A 19,940-nucleotide genomic window follows, 5' to 3' on the forward strand; every position below is an offset into this window, starting at 1 on the left:
TGGATATTCCCACTCAATCCCAACTTGTGCCGGTACTGTGCTACACTGATCCAAGAAACCACCTGCAGGAAAGATTTTTTTGAGTCCATTCCCATGCAGTCAGCTACAGTCGAGTCCATCTCCACGGCACTGAAAGAGCGTCTTGCTGCCATTCTTAATGAGGATCAGAAAAGTCAGCTCATTCTTCAGGTGTATGATGGAGCCAGTGTGATGAGAGAAGCCACAGCAGGTGTTCAGAGGAAGATACACCAACATACCCCAATGCCCACTACACCCACTGCTACGCACATCAGCTCAACCTGATCAAGCCACAGGCCACCTCTCGCATGTCCAAAGTAAGGATCTTTTCCAACCTTTCTCCCAAGTGAACAGGTGTGCTTAATAAAATTGTGGCCCAAAGGCTGCCAACATCCAGCGCTGTCAGGTGGAACTTTCACAGCCGTGCCATCAACATCATGTATGAGCACAGGGAGGACCTCATTCGCTGTTTTGAGACCATACGAGACTCTGGTGACTTTGAGCCCAGTGATGTCAGAGAAGCAGAAGCCTTCATCATGCTACTGGAGCATCTGAACTTCAAGTTCTTCCTGCAACTTTTCCATCATATAATGCCACATGTGGACCTCCTCTATGCCAAACTACAAAAGAAAACTGTTGATTCAGTCCATATCAATGGCTGTATCCAGTAATTCCATTAACAGCACATCCAAATGATCAAGTTATTATTGTTATCATGATTCACTTTCTGCCTTTATTATTCATTCTCTTTTTTATTATTTCTGGAAATATTTAGTCATCTCCAGAAATTCTCTCCATTCAACGGTTGACCTAAGCAGTGAGCAGCAGCTCCCATCCAGCAAAGAGACATTGAGTCCTGAGTCCAGAGAACCATCAGAAGATCACAGAGGAGGTGAGATTGTACTGAAGAAAGAAATCAGTGTTCTCAGGTTGACGGCCTCCGTTTTTGTTGTGAGAACAGGTGGGCTGGTGTGAGCTGTCTGCCCTCTGGTGGTGCATGCTTGTAATGTTTTTTCTTTGTTTGTTTTGTTTTTACTTTTTTACAGCAAATCTCTGCAAAAAATGGATTGCATAGTTTTACCTTTAGGTTTAAAGCATCATTTTAAATGTAGATAAGATTATATTTGTTCGTAAACTTTTAATCCATGAGATGTCACATTAACACAAGAAATGACTTTAAAATGGTGAAAATGACAAAGTAAAGGTTTATTTTATGGCTTTGGTTGTTTTGGTACTAAAAGCTGCTTTTTTAATTCTCTCTGCCGGTCCGTGACACCACATTAGGACACCAATTAGGATTCCAAAAAGGTATAGTTTGGACTATCTATGACTGAATGTTCTGGAGTTTTGGGGTAAAAACAGCAAGAATGGTGACAAAGGTCAATTTCAGTTTGTACAGGGGTCAAAAGTTAAAGTTGCTCCGATTTTGGTAAAAGGTGGCGCAAATTAATGGTTGAGCTAATAGGATTAATAACTGGAATAGTTTTGACTGTGTTGAATGTTTGGTTTGCAAAGTAAAGGTCAAACAATGTTGACGTCCACTGGATTCTATGACATGTGACATATGTAACCCTGTAACATGATAACTAAGCATGACACATGGTGCAAACTATTCCTTTTTAAAACCCTATTAACTCAACCAATAATTTGCATCACATTTTACAAAGATTGAAGCAACTTTAACTTTTGACCCCTGTACAAACTGAAACTGACCTTTGTCACCATTCTTGCTGTTTTTACCCCAAAACATTCAGTCATAGATAGTCCAAACAATACCTTTGTGGATTATTTATGATCAGACAAATAATGTGCTATATTTTTTAATATGATTGGAGCATTTTTACATTTTGACCCCTGTGTAATTCTTCAACTGACCCCTACCTGGCCACCATATTGGATTTTCAAGTAGCCAGCACTTTTTTCCTCAAACACTGATTTATGAAGAACATTCATGCCAAATCTGATGCTTGTTTCACCAAGTGAACAATTCTGGCAAAAAAAAAAAAAAAAAAAAAAAAATCGAACTTACCGAGGTGTCTGTCTTTTTTCCTTCACGTCCTACTTCTCAGAATCAATGTGAGTGAATGTTTTGATCCCTGCACCTCCAAGAAAATGTGACATCATTGCACCGTGAACATGATGCTGAAACAAGCCCGTGTGTGTGACTGTGTCCGTGATGAAACACTGCATCTGTTGCGCATTCTGTATCCAAATCCAAGAGACACACTTGGACACGTGTGCGTGTGACTATTTAAACAGCCTCAAATGTGTCCAACCACCTGGAAGACAAACCGGCTACAACACACAGGGACGTGTTCTGAGGCGAAACGTGTCTTAATTACTGTCTTGTTGATGATGGCAGAAGGCAGGTTCATCTCTTAATGAGCGGGCAAACTGGAATTCTGGAAACTGAGGTCAAATAATTCTGATAACTGCTGAGCTCAGTATTGATAATCAACAATTAGACTCACTTGATTGATCAGAGAAAAGCCATTCCGCCTCCACATCCCAGCATGCACCTGGGCACAGAGTACAAGGCAGCGAAGCGGGAGTTCGATAAGCAGGTGAGGGCTGAGTTCCCCCTGAGGACACACAGGTGACCACGTTTCAACACTTTCAACAGATTAACAACAAGGCATTTGGTTTGACACACGTGCACACACACGCACACATACACAGTGGAAAATCACTAAGGGCCCTTGGGCAAGGTCCTTAATCCCCTAGTTGCTCCTGGGGTGTAGTGGGCACCTTGTATGGCATCTCCTTGACATCAGGGTGAATGTGAGCCATTATTGTAAAGTGCTTTGAGCGTCTGATGCAGATGGAAAAGCGCTATACAAATGCAGTCCATTTATCATTTACGCACACACACGTGCTGTTTGACAAATACCAGCCTGTTTAAATCCAGGTAACACTGAATGACTCACACAGCCACGGCGCTGACAAACAATTCCTGTCCAAAGGAAGACTTCTGACTCGCACTGATTAGCTTTGGAATGGAACTTTGTCATTCCTGCTGCTGGCCACTTGGAGGCATTGTTTGTTTCTGGTGGCTTTTTTTTTCCTCAAGAACAATCCCACGTGGGGTCCACTAACAATCCACGTGGAGTCTGTGGATTTAACTGGTTTATGTCAGGTGCTTTTCCACCAATGATAAAGGAGAATATGTTTTCCCACCCGGCCACAGCAGAGAAATGACGAAAAACGTGCACACGCGCATGGTGAATGCAGTGCCTCCGCAATCAACTATGTGGGTTTATGATCAGTTTTGGTTTAGAGCGTGCCATGGTTTCTCTCACCTTGAAACTGCTGCAGGTAGAGAAGAGGAAAGAGAGAGAGAAGTCCGTTGGCGTGCGTGTTGGAGGAGCGTATGAACGGAGTCTCGCTCCACAGACATTACCAAAATAATGCAGCAAAAACCTTCGAAAAAATTTATTAACCATTATTCAAGTTTTACTGAGTCTATCAACAACATTTAACAACTGGTTTAAAGGTTAAAGTCTACACTTTCAACAAACATTCAAACTGAAAGTGTGGGGAATTTGGTGGGAGGAACGATTAATTAGGTCAAGTGACTTTTGAGGGGAGGACTTGTCATTCAACTCCAGAGGGTTAATGAGGAGTGACAAACCTGACAAAATAAATGTGTGGATAAATAAACCCCATCAATCAAAGGCCAGTTAAGAGCCAGTGCCCTGGTACCGTTTGAGAGGTGGAACTGAGAACTGGAGGTGAGGCCCAGTCTTCAATGCTGGCACTATGACTGCTTATAATCATTATTATTCATTCACTATTATTATTGTTGTTGTTGCGGAGACAGTGCATGTCTGGGGCTTTTATTGTGAAAGGTTAGGACAGGATGTTTGTGTTTCCTTGCAGTTTAGAAGCCTCAGTCAGAGAACCTGTTCACCATTTCCTTGACGTCACTTTAAAACACCTCAAACTAACGCCAGTCCCAGCAGGACCGGGTTCCGGATGTGATACTGACCAGAGGAAGGCATTCGGGATACCGAGCGGCCACTTCTGTCTTACTGAGGAGAACATGGAGACCTGCACAAAAAAGTAGGCCAAAGGAAGTGATAAATGGCAACATCAGGTAAAAAACATCCAGCCAGCCATTTTCTGAACCTGCTCGCGAGAGACGAGGTCCACCCTGGACAGGATACCAGTCCATCACAGGGTACTTTGGACTGAGACAATGCAGATGAAGTGATCTGCCCGAGGACAGAGACAGTCAGTGTGACCAGGAATCAAACCCAGGTCTACACACTGGCAGACCAGCTCCTGATCCTACTGATCCACCTGCTCTGGAACTTCAAGAACATTTATAAGGCACAACACACAACCTTTACCACAGTTCACCTTCAGCACCTGCTGCACTGTGCACAACGTGCACGGTGTTCAGGGGAGAGCAGGCCGTGACCGCGGCTCAACATTACAGCAAGCAGATAGTATTTTACTTTACTGTGTAATAAGAATAAAAATGATGTTCCGATTACTTCACATAAACATTTCTTTTCTGGAACATCTCTTTGCTCATCTTCTCCTAACGGTAGGTTTGGTGATTAGTTTCACCACAACTACACTACTTAAACCAGTTCAAAACTGTGTGAAGATGATGACAGGAAGATGGCACAGGTAGTGGGCGGGGCAGAGTGAGAGTTTACCTGCCAGCAGGCGGCACATGGGCAGGTGAATGGACACTTTGTCCTGTGACACCTGGTACCTGAAGGTGTCCACAGAGTGAGCGGCCAGGCTGAGGCTGAGGGGCTGCTCGCCCTCCAACATGTCGCCGTGACACTGACCGAGCATGCTCAGAGTCTTCTTATAGGCCTCCATCAGCACGTGCTCCTGATACACACACACATACATGCGCACAAAAGTTACACAACACAAACAGTGTGTAGGATATTCATTAGGGTTCAAGTGGAATATACATTGATCTTGAGGATTTTAAAGTTATGAAGATCAAAGTGTGTGTGTGTGATATATACACATATATGTATATATATATATATATATATATATATATATATATATATATATACACATATATATACATATATATATATATATATGTATATATATCACACACACACACACACACACATACACACGGTGGGCCAATAAAATGTTACCACTTTTTGATCATGAATTAATCCCTCTTGAATGTTAATTCAAGAGGGATGAAAAAGAAATTCGGAGAATCCCATTTGAGATGTGTGACAATGTGATCACAAACTTCAATGTGTGTGTTGCAGCTGTAATCCAAAGAAGAGGAACTTGGATTGAACATGTCAATTATTGAACTGTGCGGAAAACAAGAGACAAAGTGGGAAACCTTTGGTATCAAATGTTAATTTGATGCTTCTGTTACAAGTCTGTAAATAAAATTTTCAAATAAGTTCTCATTTCAAAAACTTGTGTACGATCAAAAAGTGGTAACATTTTACTGGCCCACCCTGTGTGTGTATTATATATATATATATATATATATATATATGTATATATATATAGTGTATGAGATAAGACTATTGATCTCACAATGAAGAAATTCACTTGTTACATCAGCTCTTAATAAACACACAAGATGAGAGGTAGTAGAAAGGAAATGTGCATCAAACAGCGTGTGTAAAGATAAAATAGCAATAATACTTGTAACAATACACTGTGTGTGTACTTTATCAAATGTCTGTTAATGTATCATGCCACGATGTATCCATATTAGCCCCAAAAATACCCAGGGTTCATACAGATACATCAGGGCATGATACATTAACAGACGTGATAAAGTACACACACACACATCTATCTACACTCAACAAAAATATAAACGCAACACTTTTGGTTTTGCTCCCATTTTGTATGAGATGAACTCAAAGATCTAAAACTTTTTCCACATACACAATATCACCATTTCCCTCAAATATTGTTCACAAACCAGTCTAAATCTGTGATAGTGAGCACTTCTCCTTTGCTGAGATAATCCATCCCACCTCACAGGTGTGCCATATCAAGATGCTGATTAGACACCATGATTAGTGCACAGGTGTGCCTTAGACTGTCCACAATAAAAGGCCACTCTGAAAGGTGCAGTTTTATCACACAGCACAATGCCACAGATGTCGCAAGATTTGAGGGAGCGTGCAATTGGCATGCTGACAGCAGGAATGTCAACCAGAGCTGTTGCTCGTGTATTGAATGTTCATTTCTCTACCATAAGCCGTCTCCAAAGGCGTTTCAGAGAATTTGGCAGTACATCCAACCAGCCTCACAACCGCAGACCACATGTAACCACACCAGCCCAGGACCTCCACATCCAGCATGTTCACCTCCAAGATCGTCTGAGACCAGCCACTCGGACAGCTGCTGAAACAATCGGTTTGCATAACCAAAGAATTTCTGCACAAACTGTCAGAAACTGTCTCAGGGAAGCTCATCTGCATGCTCGTCGTCCTCATCGGGGTCTCGACCTGACGCCAGTTCGTCGTTGTAACAGACTTGAGTGGGCAAATGCTCACATTCGCTGGCGTTTGGCACGTTGGAGAGGTGTTCTATTCACGGATGAATCCTGGTTCACACTGTTCAGGGCAGATGGCAGACAGCGTGTGTGGCGTCGTGTGGGTGAGCGGTTTTCTGATGTCACTGTTGTGGATCGAGTGGCCCATGGTGGCGGTGGGGTTATGGTATGGGCAGGCGTCTGTTATGGACGAAGAACACAGGTGCATTTTATTGATGGCGTTTTGAATGCACAGAGATACCGTGACGAGATCCTGAGGTCCATTGTTGTGCCATACATCCAAGAACATCACCTCATGTTGCAGCAGGATAATGCACGGTCCCATGCTGCAAGGATCTGTACACAATTCTTGGAAGCTGAAAATGTCCCAGTTCTTGCATGGCCGGCATACTCACTGGACATGTCACCCATTGAGCATGTTTGGGATGCTCTGGACCGGCGTATACGACAGCGTGTACCAGTTCCTGCCAATATCCAGCAACTTCACACAGCCATTGAAGAGGAGTGGACCAACATTCCACAGGCCACAATTGACAACCTGATCAACTCTATGTGAAGGAGATGTGTTGCACTGCATGAGGCAAATGGTGGTCACACCAGATACTGACTGGTATCCCCCCCAATAAAACAAAACTGCACCTTTCAGAGTGGCCTTTTATTGTTGGCAGTCTAAGGCACACCTGTGCACTAATCATGGTGTTTAATCAGCATCTTGGTATGGCACACCTGTGAGGTGGGATGGATTATCTCAGCAAAGGAGAAGTGCTCACTATCACAGATTTAGACTGGTTTGTGAACAATATTTGAGGGAAATGGTGATATTGTGTATGTGGAAAATGTTTTAGATCTTTGAGTTCATCTCATACAAAATGGGAGCAAAACCAAAAGTGTTGCGTTTATATTTTTGTTGAGTGTATCTATATAGATAGATATAAAAGGCAACGTATGTATGTATGTGGCATGATTTGTGTTTGGGGTGAACGTCCACAGTGATCAAGCAATCAACACCAAACTTGGTATATCTTTGGGCCCCGTCTTTAGTCTTTGGGCAGCCAGTGCATTCTGAGTACCAGTCCAAAGCCCAGATAAATGTGGAGGGTTGTGTCAGGCAGGGCATTTGATGTAAAATGAGCCAAAATTAAAAATTGAGAGTACAAATCGAATTTCCATACCAAATTGGCTGAAGCCCGGGTTAACAAAGACCGCCACCAGTGCTGTTGCACAAGAGGGTGCCGGTGGAAATTGGGCTGCTGCTGGGTGAAAAAGAAGAATAAGAGGAGAACGTGTCCAGAGACAGCGGGAGAAAAGGAAAACTAGAAGGGTGGAAGTGAGAGTGGGGACGTTGAATGTTGGTAGTCTGACTGGTAAAGGGAGAGAGCTGGCTGATATGATGGAGAGGAGAAAGGTAGACATATTGTGTGTGCAAGAGACCAAGTGGAAGGGAAGTAAGAGCAGGAGCATCGGCGATGGGTACAAGTTGTTGTACCATGGTGAGGACAGGAAGAGAAACAGTGTTGGGGTCATTTTAAAGGAAGAGTATGTTAAGTGTGTTGGAGGTTAAGCAAGTGTCTGACAGGGTGATGAGTGTGAAGTTGGAAATTGAAGGGGTGATGATGAATATCATCAGTGCATATGCCCCACAGGTAGGTTGTGAGACGAAGAAGAAGATGATTTCTGGAGTGTGTTAGATGAGGTGGTGGAGAGTGTGCCCAAGCATGAAAGAGTGGTGATAGGAGCAGACTTCAATGGGCATGTTGGTGAAGGGAACAGAAATGATGAGGAAGTAACGGGTAGATATGGTATCAAGGACAGGAATGGGGAAGGACAGATGGTAGTTGATTTTGCAAAAAGGATGGAAATGGCTGTGGTGAATACCTACTTTAAGAAAAGGGAGGAGTACAGGGTAACATATAAGAGTGGAGGAAGGTGCACACAGGTGGACTACATTCTTTATAGGAAGTGCAAGCTAAAAGAAATCAGAGACTGTAAGGTGGTGGCAGGAGAGAGTGTTGCTAGACAGCATAGGATGGTTGTTTGTAGGATGACTTTAGACGTCAAGAAGGAGAAGAGAGTGAGAGCTCAACAAAGGATCAGATGGTGGAAGCTGAAGGAGGAAGACTGTTGTGTAAAATTTAGCGAGCAGGTGAGAGAAGCACTAGTTGGAGGGGAAGCAATTTTGGACAACTGGAAAAGTACTGCAGGTGTGGTGAGGGAGACAGACAAGAAGGTACTGGATGAGACATCTGGACAGGGGAAGGACGACAAGGAGACTTGAATGAATGAACGCACAAACAAATACATTTATTCAGCACACAGTCCAAAACAACAAAAACTTACAATGAAGAAAGAAAATGGATTACAATGCATCAGTGTGCATGAAAGGGTATAGGCAGAAGCAAAGCTTATTAACGCTGACCCCTTTAACGAAAAATAAAATTATCTAGTCCATAATGAGTGGGGGGAAGTAAAAAACCCAACTATTCCCACTCCCATTTTCAACCACTTAAAACTCTTCATATTTACAAATTGGCAACACTAAAAACTCATCCTTCTTCAGCAGATACATATCCTGAAAACGTCAAGTCTTAATATTGATTTTAAACTGATTGATATTTGGACATCAATTTGACTTCCTCCGTCAGGTTATTCCATATTCTAGGGCCACACATGGAGACACAGAAACCTTTCCTGGTCGTCCGAGCGCCAGCAATTTTAAAATCATACAAACCCCGTAAATTATATTTTCCCTCTCTCTCAGTAAAATATTCTTGAATTCTAAATGACACTTGTTTATTTTTCACTTTGTACATCAATTGAACAGTATGGAACAAAATCATATCGTGAAGTTTTAATATTTGAGATTTAATGAACAGTGGGTTGGTGTGGTCTCGATAACCTACATTATGAATTGTCCTTTATGCTCTTTTTAGTAGAATGAATAATGGTTGCACTGTAATTTTATAATTGTTGCCCCAAACTTCAGCACAGTACGTCAGGAAGGGTGAAATCAATGAATACAGAGTGTGTAGTGCTCTGCAATTAAGAACATGCTTTACTTTATTTAACACTACAATACTCTTTGATACCTTCTTTTGAACATGCTGAATATGAGCTTTCCAGTTAATCTTTTCATCAATAATGACACCTAAAAACTTATTTTCTTTGACACGTTCTATGGTTACCCCTTGTATATTTAACTGTATTTGTATGTCTTTTTTTTATAATTTCCAAATAACATTAATTTAGTTTTTGACAAATTTAATGATAATGTGTTAATATCAAACCATCTCTTTAACTTTATCATTTCAGTTCCTAAATCAGATAATTGTTGCAGATTTTCCTCTGAGCAAAACAGGTTTGTGTCATCTGCAAAGAACTGCTTTGAACGGATCTGAAACTTTACATAACTCATTGATGTATAAAATAAATAATTTTGGTCCCAACACATAACCCTGGGGAAGCCCACAAATGATGTCCAGACATGAAGAACAGTAGTCCCCGAGTTTAACAAACTGCTTCCAATTTTGTAAGTAACTTTTAATCCAACTCAGAGCCACCCCTCTGATCCCATACAGTTCCATCTTCTGAAATAATATTTTGTGATCAATTGTGTCAAAAGCCTTTCTTAGGTCAATAAATAAACCTAATACAATTTCCCAGATCTGACCCTACATTAGCAAATAAATTATTGAAAATATTCATTACTTGGCTCATGTTACATTGATCTTTGTTGTTTTAAGGTGATGGTCTCGAAGATCCTCAGCTCAAATTCCAGCCTGACTGGAAAATCACTAAGGGTCCTTGGGCAAGGTCCTAGTTGCTCCTGGTGTGTAGTGAGCACCTTGTATGGCAGCACCCTGACAGCACTTTGAGCGTCTGATGCAGATGGAAACGCGCGATATAAATGCAGTCCATTTATAAGTAAAGTATGTTGGGTAGTTATTTGATTTGGGTTTATTTGCAATAATACTATTAAGTATTTGCCATCTTTCCTTTATGTTGTTTTTATTATTGTTTAGTATTTTTTTCAAAGTATGATTTTTTTTAACAGTTCCTCATAACAGTTGTTAATTTTTATAGTCCTTATATTTAATCTCTGCCTCTCTTGATTTACTTTTAATGAATTCTCTATATAGCATACTTTTCTTCTTGGGTTAGCTTTCCATCCATCCATCCATTTTCTTCCGCTTTATCCGGAGTCGGGTCACGGGGGCAGCAGCTCAAGCAAAGCTGCCCACATCTCCAGATCCACACACACCTCTCCAGGCTCCTCTGGGGGAACCCCAAGGCGTTCCCAAGCCAGCCGAGAGATGTAGTCCCTCCAGCGTGTCCTGGGTCTTCCCTGGGGCCTCCGCCCAATGGGACGTGCCCAGAACACCTCTCCAGCGAGGCGTCCAGGGGCCACCTCAACTGACTCCTTTCGATGTGGAGGAGCAGCAGCTCGACTCCGAGCTCCTCCCGAGTGACCAAGCTCCTCACCCTATCTCTAAGGGAGCGCCCAGCCACCCTGCGGAGGAAACTCATCTTGGCCGCTTGTACTCGCAATCTCGTTCTTTCGGTCATGAGCCAAATCTCATGACCATAGGTGAGGATCGGAACGTAGATCGATCGGTAAATCGAGAGCTTTGCCCCCCTACTCAGCTCTCTCTTCACCACGACGGCCCGATACAGCGACCGCATCACTGCAGATGCTGCACCGATCCGTCTATTGATCTCATGCTCCATCCATTTAAGTATCTCAGGGTTAGCTTTATATTTATTATTTTATTATACTTTATGATTGGACAGTTTTTGTTGTATATATTGAGAAATATGTTTACAAATTCGGAATATGCTAAATTCGCATCTTGCTTCTCATAAATGGGATTGCAATCCTGTAAATCATTTTTTAAGGTAGTGATAGATTCTTCAGATTGCAGGCACCTGCAATATTGGATTTTCTCAGTACATTTTTTAATTGAAATTTAGATCAGTAACTATAAAAATTGGTAAACGATAACAATAATTAATTAATAAACCACTTAATGTTTTGATATCGATATCATTTGTAAGTATATTATCAATGAGAGTAGCTGAATGTGAAGTGATTCTTGAAGGTTTAGTAATTTTTGGATATAGATTTAAACTGTACATAGTATTATGAAATCCTCTGTCACTTTATGCTGATACGGGTTTAAGAGATTAATGTTTAAATCTCCACAGACAAATACTCGCTTATTACACATCTGTGAAGAAAACCCTCTCTGTCCAATTTTGAAACTCTTCAATTTTAGAGCCCAGAGCTCTATATATACACAGCCAATAATTATATTTTTACCTTTTTCCATACATATTTTGATTGTGATGGATTCCAAAAGGTTTTCCACAGCCATTGTCATTTTGATCTTTGATTTTGTAGTTAATCCTTTTGTCAACATACAAAGCCACTTCTCCTCCTCTATTCTGTCTAATCTAATGATTGAATTCATAACGCTCCAGCTCACAGTTTGTATCATCACCCTCTGCAAGCCAAGTTTCCGTTGTAGCAATTATACTGAAGGGTTAACAAAATTGTTTTAAATAGTCTTTGATACTCCCAAAATTTTTGTGCAGACTCCTGTTATTAAAGTGGATTATTGATAATTTCCTGTCATTTGTGATGCAGTTATTGTATTGTTCCTCTGTATAATACTGACAGTTACTATTTATGAAGGAATAGAAATGATTGTCCGGATCTATCTCATATTCCGGATCCTGCATATGAGGCTCAGTGTACTGAAAAGGTTGTAGTTCCAGATCCTCACCCTGTTCAGAAGCACTGATGATGTTTGTCAGTCACTGTAAAAGTTGGCTGCCTTCACTTACCATGTTTTATTCATATTTTTCTAATTCCTCCCTGCTTCTGATCAGCAATACTTTGGCTTCTTCTGGAGACCCATTCAATTTGATGAATACTTTACAGTTTGTAGTCCATGTTTTGTTGTTTTCTCAAGTATCTTGCCTTCTTTGCTATATCTGCGTTAGTGGTTGTGAACTTGGTGGTTGAACGAAGATGCCCAAGAAAGCATAAGGAGAAAAGATATGAGGTGTGCTGGACAAGGGTGATGTGCACAGCTACAGTAAATACAGAGGCATAAGGTTGATCAGCCACAGGATGAAGTTACAGGAAACAGTAGTAGTCATGGAGTGGGAGGTGTTCTCCAGCAGGGCTGACAGCTTAGCCATCATCCTCCTTTCACCCACCTCTGGTGCCGAGTCCAGAGGACCTCCCAGGACAGAGCTTCCTAATCACTTTGTCAAGTCTCTTCCTCTCAGCACTTGTGATACTGCTGCTCCACCAGACTGCTGCGTAGACAATGGCTGATACCACAGAGTAAAAGAAGGCCCTCAGGAGCACCCCTTGCAGTCCAAAGGACCTGGGTGGCCTCAGCAGGTCGAGTATGCTCTGGCCTTTCTTATAAAGTGCAGTGGTGTTGTTTGACCAGTGCAGTTTATTGTTTAGGTGAACACCCAGGCACTTGCAAGAGTCCACTATCTCAGTAACCATTCTCTGGATCTTCACCGGTGACAGTGGAGAGCACCTGTGCCTGTGGAAATCCACCACCAGCTCTTTAGTTTCCCTGCATTGATGTGGAAGCTGTTCAGCTGACACCAATCCACAAAGTCTTGGGTCACACCTCTATACTCTGTCATCCTTGTCAGTGATGAGCCCAATGACTGCAGTCAGTGACAATTGACAGAGTTGTACATGACGTCTGTGGTGTAGAGGCTTAAGAGAAAGGGAGCCAAGGTGGTTCCTTTTGGGGCTCCCGTGCTGCAGATGACCATGTCAGAGACCCTAGCCTTCAGGTACTGTGGCCATTCTGTGAGGTAGTCAAAATCCAAGATGAGAGGCGGGGGTTCAAACCTGTGATCTCCAGCTTGTCCCACAGAAGCACCAGCAGTATGGTATTAAAAGCATGGGGGAAAAAAAATGTGATTCTCACAGTGCTCCCAGGCTTTTCCAGGTGAGAGAGAGCTCTGTGTTTGAGGTAGAAGACAGCATTGAGGTGGGCTTCATAGATAATTGGCAAAGCTTCTGGGGAAAACCTGGTCTTGTTAGGAGAGACGGCATCCATCCCACTTTGGATGGAGCAGCTCTCATTTCTAGAAATCTGGCCAATTTTCTTAAATCCTCCAAACCATGACTATCCAGGGTTGGGACCAGGAAGCAGAGTTGTAGTCTTACACACCTCTCTGCAGCTTCTCTCCCCCTGCCATCCCCTCATTACCCCATCCCCGTAGAGACGATGCCTGCTCCCAGACCACCAATAACCAGCAAAAATCTATTTAAGCATAAAAATTCAAAAAGAAAAAATAATATAGCACCTTCAACTGCACCACAGACTAAAACAGTTAAATGTGGTCTATTAAACATTAGGTCTCTCTCTTCTAAGTCCCTGTTGGTAAATGATATAATAATTGATCAACATATTGATTTATTCTGCCTAACAGAAACCTGGTTACAGCAGGATGAATATGTTAATTTAAATGAGTCAACACCCCCGAGTCACACTAACTGTCAGAATGCTCGTAGCACGGGCCGGGGCGGAGGATTAGCAGTAATCTTCCATTCCAGCTTATTAATTAATCAAAAACCCAGACAGAGCTTTAATTAATTTGAAAGCTTGTCTCTTAGTCTTGTCCATCCAAATTGGAAGTCCCAAAAACCAGTTTTATTTGTTATTATCTATCGTCCACCTGGTCGTTACTGTGAGTTTCTCTGTGAATTTTCAGACCTTTTGTCTGACTTAGTGCTTAGCTCAGATAAGATAATTATAGTGGGCGATTTTAACATCCACACAGATGCTGAGAATGACAGCCTCAACACTGCATTTAATCTATTATTAGACTCTATTGGCTTTGCTCAAAAAGTAAATGAGTCCACCCACCACTTTAATCCTATCTTAGATCTTGTTCTGACTTATGGTATGGAAATAGAAGACTTAACAGTATTCCCTGAAAACTCCCTTCTGTCTGATCATTTACATTTACTCTGATGGACTACCCAGCAGTGGGGAATAAGTTTCATTACACTAGAAGTCTTTCAGAAAGCGCTGTAACTAGGTTTAAGGATATGATTCCTTCTTTATGTTCTCTAATGCCATATACCAACACAGTGCAGAGTAGCTACCTAAACTCTGTAAGGGAGACAGAGTATCTCGTCAATAGTTTTACATCCTCATTGAAGACAACTTTGGATGCTGTAGCTCCTCTGAAAGAGAGCTTTAAATCAGAAGTGTCTGACTCCGTGGTATAACTCACAAACTTGTAGCTTAAAGCAGATAACCCGTAAGTTGGAGAAGAAATGGCGTCTCACTAATTTAGAAGATCTTCACTTAGCCTGGAAAAAGAGTCTGTTGCTCTATAAAAAAGCCCTCCGTAAAGCTAGGACATCTTTCTACTCATCACTAATTGAAGAAAATAAGAACAACCCCAGGTTTCTTTTCAGCACTGTAGCCAGGCTGACAAAGAGTCAGAGCTCTATTGAGCTGAGTATTCCATTACCTTTAACTAGTAATGACTTCATGACTTTCTTTGCTAACAAAATATTAACTATTAGAGAAAAAATTACTCATAACCATCCCAAAGACGTATCGTTATCTTTGGCTGCTTTCAGTGATGCCGGTATTTGGTTAGACTCTTTCTCTCCGATTGTTCTGTCTGAGTTATTTTCATTAGTTACTTCATCCAAACCATCAACATGTTTATTAGACCCCATTCCTACCAGGCTGCTCAAGGAAGCCCTACCATAATTTAATGCTTCGATCTTAAATATGATCAATCTATCTTTGTTAGTTGGCTATGTACCACAGGCTTTTAAGGTGGCAGTAATTAAACCATTACTTAAAAAGCCATCACTTGACCCAACTATCTTAGCTAATTATAGGCCAATCTCCAACCTTCCTTTTCTCTCAAAAATTCTTGAAAGGGTAGTTGTAAAACAGCTAACTGATCATCTGCAGAGGAATGGTCTATTTGAAGAGTTTCAGTCAGGTTTTAGAATTCATCATAGTACAGAAACAGCATTAGTGAAGGTTACAAATGATCTTCTTATGGCCTCGGACAGTGGACTCATCTCTGTGCTTGTTCTGTTAGACCTCAGTGCTGCTTTTGATACTGTTGACCATAAAATTTTATTACAGAGATTAGAGCATGCCATAGGTATTAAAGGCACTGCGCTGCGGTGGTTTGAATCATATTTGTCTAATAGATTACAATTTGTTCTAATTTCCTGCTTTTAAACTCAGATAAAACTGAAGTTATTGTACTTGGCCCCACAAATCTTAGAAACATGGTGTCTAATCAGATCCTTACTCTGGATGGCATTACCCTGACCTCTAGTAATACTGTGAGAAATCTTGGAGTCATTTTTGATCAGGATATGTCATTCAAAGCGCATATTAAACAAATATGTAGGACTGCTTTTTTGCATTTACGCAATATCTCTAAAATCAGAAAGGTCTTGTCTCAGAGTGATGCTGAAAAACTAATTCATGCATTTATTTCCTCTAGGCTGGACTATTGTAATTCATTATTATCAGGTTGTCCTAAAAGTTCCCTAAAAAGCCTTCAGTTAATTCAAAATGCTGCAGCTAGAGTACTGACGGGGACTAGAAGGAGAGAGCATATCTCACCCATATTGGCCTCTCTTCATTGGCTTCCTGTTAATTCTAGAATAGAATTTAAAATTCTTCTTCTTACTTATAAGGTTTTGAATAATCAGGTCCCATCTTATCTTAGGGACCTCGTAGTACCATATCACCCCAATAGAGCGCTTCGCTCTCAGACTGCAGGCTTACTTGTAGTTCCTAGGGTTTGTAAGAGTAGAATGGGAGGCAGAGCCTTCAGCTTTCAGGCTCCTCTCCTGTGGAACCAGCTCCCAATTCAGATCAGGGAGACAGACACCCTCTCTACTTTTAAGATTAGGCTTAAAACTTTCCTTTTTGCTAAAGCTTATAGTTAGGGCTGGATCAGGTGACCCTGAACCATCCCTTAGTTATGCTGCTATAGACGTAGACTGCTGGGGGGTTCCCATGATGCACTGTTTCTTTCTCTTTTTGCTCTGTATGCACCACTCTGCATTTAATCATTAGTGATCGATCTCTGCTCACCTCCACAGCATGTCTTTTTCCTGGTTCTCTCCCTCAGCCCCAACCAGTCCCAGCAGAAGACTGCCCCTCCCTGAGCCTGGTTCTGCTGGAGGTTTCTTCCTGTTAAAAGGGAGTTTTTCCTTCCCACTGTAGCCAAGTGCTTGCTCACAGGGGGTCGTTTTGACCGTTGGGGTTTTACATAATTATTGTATGGCCTTGCCTTACAATATAAAGTGCCTTGGGGCAACTGTTTGTTGTGATTTGGCGCTATATAAAAAAATTGATTGATTGATTGATTGTCCACTCCTATGCCAGGCTGGTACGCAAACTGAAGTGGATCCATTGATGACTGCACGAAGGGCCGATGATGTCAAAGGACCAGCTTTTCCAGGGTCGTCATTAGATGCGATGTCAGTGCCACCAGCCTGAAGCTGCCGAAATCATCCAAGTGTGGCGACCTTTTCTTCTGAACTGGCACTACACCTTTCTTGTTCACAATGGTGATGGACAGGTTGACTGATGAGATCAGACAGGAGTCTCCATGGACTATGATGTATGCAGATGACATTGTGTTCTGTAGTGAGAGTAGAGAGCAGGTTGAGTCTCATCTGGAGAGGTGGAGATATGCTCTGGGGAGAAGGGGAATGAAAGTCAGACTGAGTCCATGTGTGTGAATGAGAGGGAGCCCAGTGGAATAGTGCAGTTACAAGGAGTAGAAGTGGTGAAAGTAGATGAGTTTAAATATTTGGGGTCAACCGTTCTAAGTAATGGAGAGTGTGGTAGAGAGGTGAAGAAGAGAGTGCAGGCAGGGAGGAGTGGGTGGAGAAAGGTGGCAGGAGTGATTTGTGACTGAAGAATATCAGCAAGAGTGAAGGAGAAAGTTTACAAGACAGTAGTGAGACCAGCTATGTTGGACGGATTAGAGACAGTGGCACTAACAAAAAGACAGGAGGCGGAGCTGAAGATGTTGAGATTCTCTTTGGGAGTGACAAGAATGGACAAGATTAGGAATGAACATAGAGGGACAGCTCAGGTGGGATGGTTTGGAGACAAAGTCACAGAGGTGAGACTGAGATGGTTTGGACATGTGCAGAGGAGGGACCCAGGTTATATAGGGAGAAGGATGCTGAGGATGGAACCACCAGGCAGGAGGAGAAGAGGGAGGCCAAAGAAGAGGTTTATGGATGTGCTGAGGGAGGACATGCAGGTGCTTGGTGAGACAGAGGAAGACACAGAGGACAGAGTGAGATGGAAACGATTGATCTGCTGTGGCGCCCCCTAACGGGAACAGCCGAAAGATGAAGAAGATATATAAACAAGCATCTTCAGTGTGCAGATGAACAATAACCCACTGATACAGTAAGTGTTGTGTGCCACGGCGTGGCAGTGGCGTGTGACTGCTGTGACGTGTCGTCGAGTGCGGCAGCTGTGACGTGTCATGTGCGGCGGGTGTCACGTGTGATGTGGCTGTGGCTCACATCACTGCAGCACCATTCCTGGATCATGGAGATGATGTGCGTCAGCTTCATCTGCAGAGTGAACGCTGCTTCCCACTCTGGTTCCATCTCGATGTGCTGTCCAACCTGTCTCACTACTGGATCCATGCCCTGCACATGCAGACACAAAGGTCCAGCGTCAGAGCAGGAACCCAACTGTCACCAATTTCATGGTAATCCATGATAACACTTTTAATGGTTCAACAACCTATCGGTCAACATTAAAGTTACAAAAAGAGAAACATGAAATTGTTAAATGCTTGAGGAGCACTTCCTAGACTCAGAAAACAGGATTTTGAGGTGTTCATTAAGAATAAAAATAAGAAAGAACTTTATTAATCCCGAAGGAAATTGTATTGCCAGAGTGCCAAAACAGTGAACATTGCTTTGAATGGCAAACTACATATCCAAAAACAAGAACTTCAGGGCACTGCCTTTCAAAAGGTGAGAAGGCTTTAATTTGATTGGCTGTGAGAATTTAAACCAGAAAAACTGACGCGTTTCGACATCAAGCCTTCATCAAGCAGCAAAACTGTTCATTTGGTAAGGAAAGATCCTTATGAACCATCAGTCCACCAATCAAAGTGCCATCTGTGAAAACCTGGCATATGCATGTCCAAAATCATCAGCAGAGGGCACCATTACAAAACACACAATTTACAATAAAGCTTTCAAAGTGAAATAGGTATCATCAGCACAGAATAACACTTAAATCCACATCCTGATTTAAGAGGGACATTTATTAGCAGCCTCTGGCAGATTTAGTTGTCTTTGTGAGTCACCTTTAGTCATGGAAAGTGGAATACATCACGCAGAATTTACAGAGGGTTAGGGTTCTTGATGGCTCCCTTGATGACTCTGCTGATGACGTGAATGACTCATTACCATGAACAAAAGACAAACTCCTTTGACCTGAGTACCCCATTGTAAACAGGGGATAAAGCGTGTCTCAGACCCCCTCCCCGGTTAAGACTGGGTTTCAAACGTTTCACAAAGAATACCTCCTTGACACCTCTCTCAAACCATTTCTTCTCTCTGGCAAATATTTTAACTTCCTTGTCCTCAAACGTGTGGTTATTTTCTTTAAGGTGGAGATGAACTGCAGACTGAGGTCCACTGGCGCCCTCTCTGCGGTGCTGGTATAGTCTTTTGTGTAAAGGTTGCTTAGTCTCACCTATGTAGTGTTTGTTACAGTTTTCCTGACATCTGATAGAATATACTACATTGCTCTGTTTGTAACTAGGGATCACGTCCTTAGGGTGAACTAATTTCTGTCTCAAGGTGTTAATCGGTTTAAAGTAAACTGGGATTTTGTGTTGTCTGAAGATCCTCTGTAGTTTTTCCCTTACTCCTTCTTGTCTCCATCTCCTGTCTATCTGGTCTCTTTGTTCTCTGGGACTTCTGCACTTCGTCCAGGGACCATCGTGGGTACCCACATACTGTGAGGGCTTTGCGGACACGTTGTTGTTCTTTAGCCCTTCCCTCTGCAATTGTGGCACCTGTAGGGCTCTGTGTTGAAGCGTCCTGATCACCCCGAGCTTGTGTTCAAGGGGGTGGTTTGAGCCAAAGAGCAGATATTGGTCAGTGAGTTGGTTTTCTGTAAACCCCTGTCTGGAGCTGCCTGTTCTCTCCAATCGTAACATCACAGTCCAAGAAAGCTAAATGGTTGTTTCTGGCATCCTCACGTGTGAACTTGATGTCGGCGTCCACCGAGTTGATGTGTTCTGTAAAGTCTTCAACTTCCTGTTGCTTGATTTTAACCCATGTGTCATCAACATATCTGAACCAGTTGAT

At 42.2% G+C, this 19,940-nt stretch overlaps 1 protein-coding gene across 7 annotated transcripts in view; it reads right to left on the minus strand.

Annotated features, from left to right (window-relative positions):
* The window catches only part of ubr2 (ubiquitin protein ligase E3 component n-recognin 2), a 256,169-nt gene that overhangs the window by 99,794 nt on the left and 136,435 nt on the right, over positions 1-19,940 (minus strand). For all 7 annotated transcript variants that reach the window (XM_034185748.1, XM_034185745.1, XM_034185746.1 and 4 more), the window contains exons 14-17: positions 18,129-18,257; positions 4,686-4,869; positions 4,007-4,068; positions 2,490-2,600 (exon numbers count right to left, since the gene is read on the minus strand). In XM_034185748.1, the coding sequence (XP_034041639.1) occupies positions 2,490-2,600; positions 4,007-4,068; positions 4,686-4,869; positions 18,129-18,257 (486 nt within the window). The remainder of the gene's footprint in view (positions 1-2,489; positions 2,601-4,006; positions 4,069-4,685; positions 4,870-18,128; positions 18,258-19,940) is intronic.

Source organism: Thalassophryne amazonica, chromosome 13 (assembly GCF_902500255.1).
Source record: "Thalassophryne amazonica chromosome 13, fThaAma1.1, whole genome shotgun sequence".
Lineage (NCBI taxonomy): Eukaryota > Metazoa > Chordata > Actinopteri > Batrachoidiformes > Batrachoididae > Thalassophryne > Thalassophryne amazonica.